An 8841-nucleotide genomic window follows, 5' to 3' on the forward strand; every position below is an offset into this window, starting at 1 on the left:
TCGATCATTTCCTACAAACTTTATGTGCACGGCTTCCGGGTGTTTGTACATCCTAGTCAGGGGTAAAAGAGACAGAAAGAAAAGCCCCAAGTCAGGGAGACGTCCAGCTCCCGTGTGTCTTGCAAATCATGGTAACTCCACAAAAAGTGGCTTTAGTGACAGATGTATTTTAGGATATTTTGAATGTTTTATTCCCCGGTGCCCCTCTTATTCCTCTTTTGCTCTCTCTTGGGCATATAGAGATATTTATATATTATAAAAATAACGGCTGTTGACATTGCTGGCTACTCTGAAAAAAAGGCACTTCATTGTAATATCTGAGAATGGCCTCTCCTCCAAAGTGATTTGGGGGGGAAACTTTGTTGTAACTGTAATATAATATTTTATTTTATATCATGCTGCTTTTCGTTTGTTTTTTTTTTAATATTGGTTTTTGGTGATTTTTGTTTTGAGGGTGGCAAAGTGAATGTGTTAATTTTGTGTTTCTTTTTTTCTTTCCATGGGCTAGAGATATTAAAACCGGTAAGATTTTTCCAAGACTTCGAGGTAATCCGGCTTGGTTTGAAGTTTGGCCCTTAACTCGAGGTAATCACTTTGGGACGGGTCAGGGTAGCAGCCTTTCCCCGCCGTGAAAAGCAATGTCTCCTTCAGCCGTGCATCCTGCTGCAAATCTGGGTACTGCATGCCTGGTGGGTGTGCATGCGCCACATGCATGTCCTTTAATTTGGGTACTGTCCCATACAAACAGTCTACAAAGCCCACTGTTGGCGTGGGCCTTTGACTGTCAATGACTGTAGGGCAGAGCCCTCCGTTCTCATGAAATCCTGCCATGTCAGCTGTGGAATGGTTTACTGTGACGATAGTGTTGAGTTGAGAGTTGGATACGGCCAGGGTCCACTCTCTCTCTTTCTCTAACAAGGTTCTGTAGTTACTGTTGCTACTGCTGCCATTGTCTTTCTTCTCTGAAAACTTTGCTCTGTCTTCCTCTGCTATCTCCCCCTCTCTGGGCTTATAGATGGGGTTGTTACACATCTGAGTCACAGGGTGGGGGATGTAATCATAAACATGACCGTGGGCATGTGTGTGACTAGTGTGAGCGTGTGTGTGCATACTGGGTGTTGGTTTCTCTGGTGTGCCAGTGTTACCAGCACTGCTTTGCCTTGGTGGGTCCTCAAAAATCCGGCATTGCATTTGGATCCCCGTCAGATCTACCTCAGAACGTTTCCGGAAGGGAAGCTTCTTCCTGCGACGAAGAACAAAGGCAAAAAGCCCGGCAGCCACAAAAACAGCAGAGATGAAGAGGATGAGTAGGCTAAGGATGAGGACGGACAGTGGGACAGCCCCTCTCCCACCTGCCTCCCCCATGCCAGAGCTCCCTGTGGTGAGGTCATCCCCACCAGGCAGGGCTGGTGAGGGGCCTGAAGAATACTTGAGCTCAGGACAGATGGTCTCAACCTCCAGTGAACGCAGGTCCTTCCCAAAAGCAAATTCTGGTGTTTTGCAGATGACATCTCCAACCACAATGACAGAAGAGAGTTTTTCCAGCCACTGTTTGAGTGGGATAATATCACAGGAGCAGTCCCAGGGGTTCTGATGGAGATCAATCTGGACAATGGAGGCCAGATGCTCTAGAACACCACGTACAGGCATGGAAAGGAAGTAGTTGTTGCGGAGGTTGAGGCGTGCAAGGTTGGTGCCAGCAAAAGCATCGTTGGGGAGGGAGCGTAGCAGGTTGTCATTGAGGAAAACCAGCTGGAGGTTTGGCATTAGGGAGAAAGAGTTAGGCTGTATCTCACGTATGACATTATACTCAAAGTAAAGATAACTCAACATCTGAAGCCCCCGAAACATTCCAGGAGTGAGTCTCTCAATGTCATTGCCATTCAAATATAAACTTTTCAAGTTTGGCAGGTTGATAAAGGCGCCCTCTTGGACGTAGGATATCCGATTATTCCCTAAATGCAATAAATCCAAACTTGAGAAGTTCCAGAAATCCGAACGGTAGATTTTCTGTATTAAGTTCCCACTGAGATATAATTTCTTGGCATTAAGGGGTCGAGGCAGGAGCTCAGAGATGTTGTGAAACCCTTTCTCTTTACAGTTCACAGTTAGCCCCAGGTCATTGATGTGAAGGTTGCAAGTACATCCAGCTGGACAAATTATTGGGATGGGAGGCCTTGTTTGGTAGCCAGCAACAGGGGGCTGGTTGATGCCTGGATAGATGCTACGAGGGGTTGGTGGGTTCTTTGTAGGCCGAGGTCGTTTGGTAGGCTTGACAGCTCTTTCCTTGTATTCCACAGAAGAGGCTGTGTTGTGAAAGGAGGATAGCATTGAGGAAGGTTTAGTAGGCCATGTGTTCTCATTGCTGAATGGGACCCGGGGAATTCCTAGCTTGGCTTCAATCTCTGCATCAGAGAGCAGTGGGCAGAGCTCACTACGCTTGATTTCCCGTAAGTCTTTCCCATGCAAGTGGAATGGGTACTCGCATGTTATCTCACCAACCAAAGCTGTATAAGGGATTCTCTCCAGCCAGGTTTTCAACTGGACAATCTCACACACACAGTTCCAAGGGTTCTCCTCCAGCTGGATTTCCATTAAGCTTCTCCCAACATACTCCAACGTGCCCCTATATGGCAATGTCTTTAGTCTGTTTCCTCTCAGGTCCAGATGTGTGAGTGACACAGACCGGAAAAGATAATTTGGGAGCACAGGGATCAGATTGTCATTTAGTATGAGCACTCTCAATTTGTGAAGGTGTCTGAATGCACCACTTTCAATCCGCTTGATAACATTGTAGTCCGCCTGGAGATACTCTAAACTCTCCAACCCCAGAAAAGTGTCATTCCGGAAAACTTCTAGTTTGTTTTCATGTAAGAACAGTCGTTTGAGTATTCCCAAGCCATTGAAAGCTCCGGCGTGAATATCTTGCAAGGCGTTATTACCCAGATTAATGGATATGGCATTGTTGAGATGGAGGAAGCTGTTAAAATAAAGCTTCCTCATCGAGTTTCTCTGCAGGTTGAGCTTGAAGGGCCGGCTCCATATCTGGGAGATCTGGCTGACATTTGTAAATCCTTTACTGTCACAGTGGACGTGGAAGATGCCCTCTTTGACCTCACAGTAGCAGGGCTCGAAGCAGGGCTCGTCGATCTCCTCTGAGTCCTCCAGTAGTGGGATTGGGGTGGTCCATCCTAAGGCTATGGTGCTCAGCAAGGTAACCCACAGCATCCTCGCTGACACCAAGGGGATGAAGTCTTGGCTCCAGGGACAGAGCCACTTCACAGCACTGCAACAAAGAACAGATGGAGGAAGAATGGGTGGGGTGGAAGGAATGAGGGTAGTGAATACACACAGAAGTACACACCCTCACAAATTGAAGTTTGATGTGAGAGACAGGCAGGTAGAAGTAGGCGGGGAAGAGAGGAAGGTTGCATTAGATTCAGGAGAAAAGAAGTCAGCTTTCAAATGAATACCAACAAATAATAGAATGTCATTAGACTTGCAATACTGCTGTCTATAGCATACTAAATATAAACCCAGCCCACTTGACTATGATACTCATCAAATGCACATAAATCTCTACATGCAGACAGTTAACGTCGGTATCTAGGAGAAATTGCCATTTATTATACAGCAGACATGCTGGTAAGGTCGCAATAAATCACCACAGAGATGCTCATCTCTGTGAGTAAACGAAGGCAAAAGCAGGTAGGTGAGGTTAGTGGTGAGGCGACACTATCCCCCTGCTGTATTTATTACATAACAGGGACCTCAATCCCACTTTTAGTAAATGAGAGTCCAGAGAATCATGGTGGAAATTAGAGTTAGATAATCAAAGGTCTAACGCAGGAAGAGGACAGGAACGGCATAGGAGTCAGCTCAGTTACCATAACGGGACGAGATGAGGTCTGTTGAGGGACTTGAGATGAATCTCAACATATTAATATGTTCTCGTATATTGCTTATTGAAATCTGATATGTATTAAAAAAAAGTTAACAGTGACAACAGCACTACAGTGTAAAGATGTGAAAAACATGGAAAATACTCCATGAGGTCCAGTTATTCCGACGTGCAGAAAACAGCAGAGCCGAGGCTATTCGCCTACAACGTTTTCTTGGGTTAAATGCCCCACGTATAAACCGAGAGGATAGGGAAAATAGTCGACTTATTTATTGTAATTGAACCTGCCACTTGCCAAAAATACAATCAATACAACTTCATCTGGTTTTGTAGTGATGCTATTGGAGGATTTGAGGAGCAACGGCACAAGTGAAAAGCGCAGTGGGCAAATTGCTTCTCCGGGAGGCTCAGTCACATGAGGCTGTTTTAGTAGATCAGGACGGCCTAGAAATAAACAATAGACAATCAGTATAAATACAAACTAATAAGTTATTAGTATTGTATATATTATTACTATTATAAGTGATAAATAATAAAGGTATTTATAACTTGAAAGATGGTCTTATCGAAGATTCCGTTCAGTACCTCCATAGTGTTAAATGGGAAAAAGTCACAAACAAACATTGCCTCTGATAATGTTTTCTGTAGGCTGTTTAATACACACACACACACACACAAACACACACACACACACACACACACAAACACACACACGCACAGCGCTGTCCGTTCAAACGGGGGTGCTGGAAATCCAGAGGAGATGCGCTGGGACCGTCTGTCGAAGCAGAGCCGTTGACCGTGATGCCAAAAGCCCATCGTATAGGGAAAAAAAGGAGGAAAAAATTAAATATATTGTAATCCCAAAAAACACGTGACGGTAAAACGCACCAAGGAGAAAAAAACGATCCTGAAACACGATATCAAAAAAATCCGTGCGTAATCCTCCAGGATTTATCAATTCCGCTTTCATGATAGAGATCAAAAAGGCAGATGCGATGTAAAAAAATGTAAAAAACACAACGACAGTTAAAGCAACTAAAATAATGCGTGGTATGTTATATTCCCTGGGGTGTGTCAAATCGAGCGGTATACCTACTTAGTTTAGTGGGATTCCAACTTCACATATCCTCCTGCGTTGTGTTCTGTTGTTGCCCGGTGCGTCCCGCTCACCGTCCGATGCCGGGCTGTAAGGAAGAGAACAAGAAGCGGGGGATGACCGAGCCGTTAGAGGAACAGGAGAGAGGAGATGGAAAGAGAGAGCAGGTGATTGAGGAGGGAGAGAGGAAGAGATGCGCATGTGAATGAGCCACGGATTCGAAACCAAGCCCAGCCTTTTACTTACATGAATTAAAAGTGCTGCTGGCCGCGAGTGGCAGTTTCAGTACGAGATATAAGTAAATTTCAATCTTGAATGTATATCAAACTAAGTTACTGAGAAATGAGCATACCAAACAAGCTTCAGTCTAACCAAACCGGTCGAGAACCTCGCTCTCATTTACCGAAATTTCCCCCAGAATAACCTTGCTGTCGATACAGCGCAGAGAGCATAGAGCTTGTTGAAATACATGCCAAGCATAATGCAGTAGCTTTTAGTCGTGACATTGGCAGGGAAACGGTGATAAAGAACAAACGGCTATTGATCAGTCGACTGGATCTCTACGATCCGTTATCCTCGATGTAGAGCGCTTGTTGTCCCTTTTTGAAGTCCATAGCTATGCAGACACCAACACACACACACACACACACACACACACACACACACACACACACACACACACACATATATATATATATATATATATATATATATATATATATATATATGAATGATACACTCCAGCACAGGCAAACGTTGCTTAAGCACTCACCTTAGTTTCGTACTGCGATTGGACAGCATCAGGGAAAAAAGACCACTAGTATGAATCTTGTTAGATCTCTCTCTTGCTCATTCTCTCTCTCTCTCTCTCTCTCTCTCTCTCTCTCTCTCTCTCTCTCTCTCTCTCTCTCTCTCTCTCTCTCTCCCCTTCTCTCACCCTCTCTCAGTGGCTGAGGCAAAAGAGAGGGGAAAGAAGACGTGATAGGAATGCAATCTTTCCCACTCTCGCTCTCCGGTGACTCTGACTCTCTTCTTTCTCGTCTCCTTTTTTTCTAAGCAGTTTGCTTAAAATGCAAGCCCTCGACTTGTGGCCGTCCGCTTCCTCTTCCTCCCCTCTCCCCCGCCTCCTCTTCCTCCTCCTCTTCGTCCTCCTCCTCCTTCTCCTCCGCCGCCGTCGCCGCCCACCGGGCGAGCGCTCCACAACAGTGTAGTCGGGTGAGAGTGTTCTCCTGTCGGTTTCAGGACCGTGTCTCTGTCCGGTGCAGCAGTAGAACGAGTCTGTGGATCATATTGACGGTCGGGTCAGCTGCTGTGGCTTTATTTCTTTTTTTATCTTCTTTTTTTGTATTTCTCTCTTTCCTCGGGTCCGTTTCCCCGTCGTGCGTCAGAGGAGTGAGGGACTGAGCTGGGGAGGTGGAGGGAGGGGGGGCAAAGGGGTGAGAGACGCAGTGGAGAGAGATCTTGCGGTGAGAGAGGAGGGGAGGAAAAGAGTGATGGGGACGGTTGCGCTATAGTTCTGGATGCTGCCGAGAGGAGGGGAGGAAGCGAAGTGAAGAGGGGAGAGAGCAAGGAGCGCTTTCTCAGCGGGGACGCGCACAAATGACAAAATAAATAAATAATACGAGTTAGGGAGCGCGCCGTGCACGGTGGGTGAGACTTCCAGACCTGTGGATGACAGTCGGGACGCACGACTCTCTTTACATGCTATTGTTTTTTATTGTTGAGATCATGATCTGATAATGATCACAATGATAATAAATTCTTCAGTTTTCTTGGCTGCAGATGGGCATCCTGCCAATGCCTCTTTTCCCTGTAGGGACGAGGATGGTGGCTGTGGCTACCCACAGAAGCGGGGGAGTGACAGGGGAATACGGAGTGCCTCATCTTTCTCTTCTGCTTGCGTGCCTTCCCCCACCTCGCCTCCAGCCGGCAACACAAGCCCGTGTTGTGAGCAGCAAGCCAAGGTAGAGCTCGCAAGCTCGACTGAGACGCTATCATGATTCTCAGTTCTTGCATCTCTGCTAGGAGCCCCCCCACTCAACACACACACACTTACACTCTAGCAGAGTAAAGTAGAAATGACACCTGATTGGTGCAAACAATCTGGCAAAGGTTGTTTTACATTTCTCAAGAGATCCTGCAACAGTTGGATGGTAAAGATCAAGTAGGCGACATTAAGCCAAAGCTTTATATTGTTTAAGTATATTTAGATCTTTTTAGATGAGATAAGCAGCTTACTTTAATATGAAAAAAAAACTATGCATAGGGGTAACCGTGGACGCTGTTTAAGGCCCTCGATGGTGTGGGATAACCCCACAGAATCCACTGATCTTTAGGGTTATTACTAAAATGATTACTTTGTAGGATTAGACCATTAAACCTTTATCCCATTTGTAACAACCTGTTAAGATTTAACATTCAACATTTAACATGTCACAGTGGATTGAGGATATATGAGGAGATTCTCATCATCTGGACACATAGTATATAAACTAATCCGCACTGTTGTTGTCATCCTAAATGGAGACCTTTTTGTTTCACATTTTTAATTGATTTCCCAATTGCTTGGTAGTTATTGTCATTTTAAAGCTGTCCCTATATAAACACAAATACAAACAAAGCGAATACAAACAACCCAAGCCCATAGACACCAATACAACCAAGCATACTGTACACACACACACACACATACACACACACACACACACACACACACACACACAGTAGTAGTGGTGGAAGGTTAGAGAAGAGTGTTTGGAAGCAGCTGGTGGTCTATAAAAATGTCATTCTTCTTTATGAAAAGCCATCATTCACTCCTTTAGCCTGTCAGCTGATGTCAGACAAACTGACATAAGCCACTACAACCCCTTCATTCAGCTCACAGGACATGGATCGGCCAGAGTTTGTCACAGTGAAGCAGTAGTAACCTTATGATTACAGATCAGGGCTAATGAGATCAGCATTGGAATTGCTACTTTGAGTGACACAGCCAAAAAAAAGGACATTGTTCTGCTTGGGTTTGACAAGAGTCACGACAAAACAAAAGGATTTGCTCTTAAATGAAAATATTGTGAGTAAGTGACAAAAAAACTACTATTATATAAAATGACTAACTCATGAGGTGATAATTTGCATAGTAAATACAGTTTCATAAGGATTTACAGAGCCAACATAATTTAACAATTGGTTGAGGTGGTTGAAACTATATCTCCTTCCAACGGTAGTTTCTTTTAATTATGACCACAGTCGTTTCAGTCGTGTCTTGACCCATCACTATGGCGGAGACAGTTTAGAAAAGCTAATATGAATAAAATGTATAACTGCCATGCCAGTCATTGTGGAATGTATATGTAATGTTGATAACAAAAAGGAAAGTAAAGGTGCAAAAAGCACTGTAAAAATGTTTGACTGAGGGCTGGACGTGTCGTAACGGCCATTCATGTCTACTTGGTCATCACTGACCTTTCCAGGTTATCGCTACTTCATTAAAGGACATCATTGACAACTCTGTCATCACAGACAGCAAGCAGTACTGTGACCCATGGGAAAGAAATGGCCATCGGCACTGCTCACCCTGAAATGAAAGGAGACATGTGATTCATCTATACAGTACATCCAGCAGAGGGATGCCATTAATTCACTCAAGCTTACAGTAAAGCTACATATGTGGAAATCAATCTAGAACTCTACTTAAAAGATCGAAACAAACTGTTTTGGATGGGGCTTCTGGTTAATATTTGGATGTTTCATATTTTAATAATATGGTAACATATTTGCTGCTTTACTACATTTTCTGTTAACTAGGACCTCATAGCCAATGAACAGCTTACAATTCAACAAAACG

At 44.5% G+C, this 8841-nt stretch overlaps 1 protein-coding gene across 1 annotated transcript; it reads right to left on the bottom strand.

The window, feature by feature from the left end:
- Positions 1–513: 513 nt before the first annotated feature.
- slitrk3a (SLIT and NTRK-like family, member 3a) lies at positions 514–3282 on the bottom strand (the record flags this gene model as incomplete). The annotated part of the gene is made up of 1 exon (XM_083913711.1): positions 514–3282. Exon 1 carries the CDS (start codon positions 3226–3228, stop codon positions 514–516), a length of 2715 nt encoding a protein of 904 aa, XP_083769837.1. The 5' UTR covers positions 3229–3282.
- Between the last annotated feature and the right edge of the window lie 5559 nt (positions 3283–8841).

Source organism: Echiichthys vipera, assembly GCF_963691815.1.
Source record: "Echiichthys vipera genome assembly, chromosome: 5".
In the NCBI taxonomy this organism is placed as follows: domain Eukaryota; kingdom Metazoa; phylum Chordata; class Actinopteri; order Perciformes; family Trachinidae; genus Echiichthys; species Echiichthys vipera.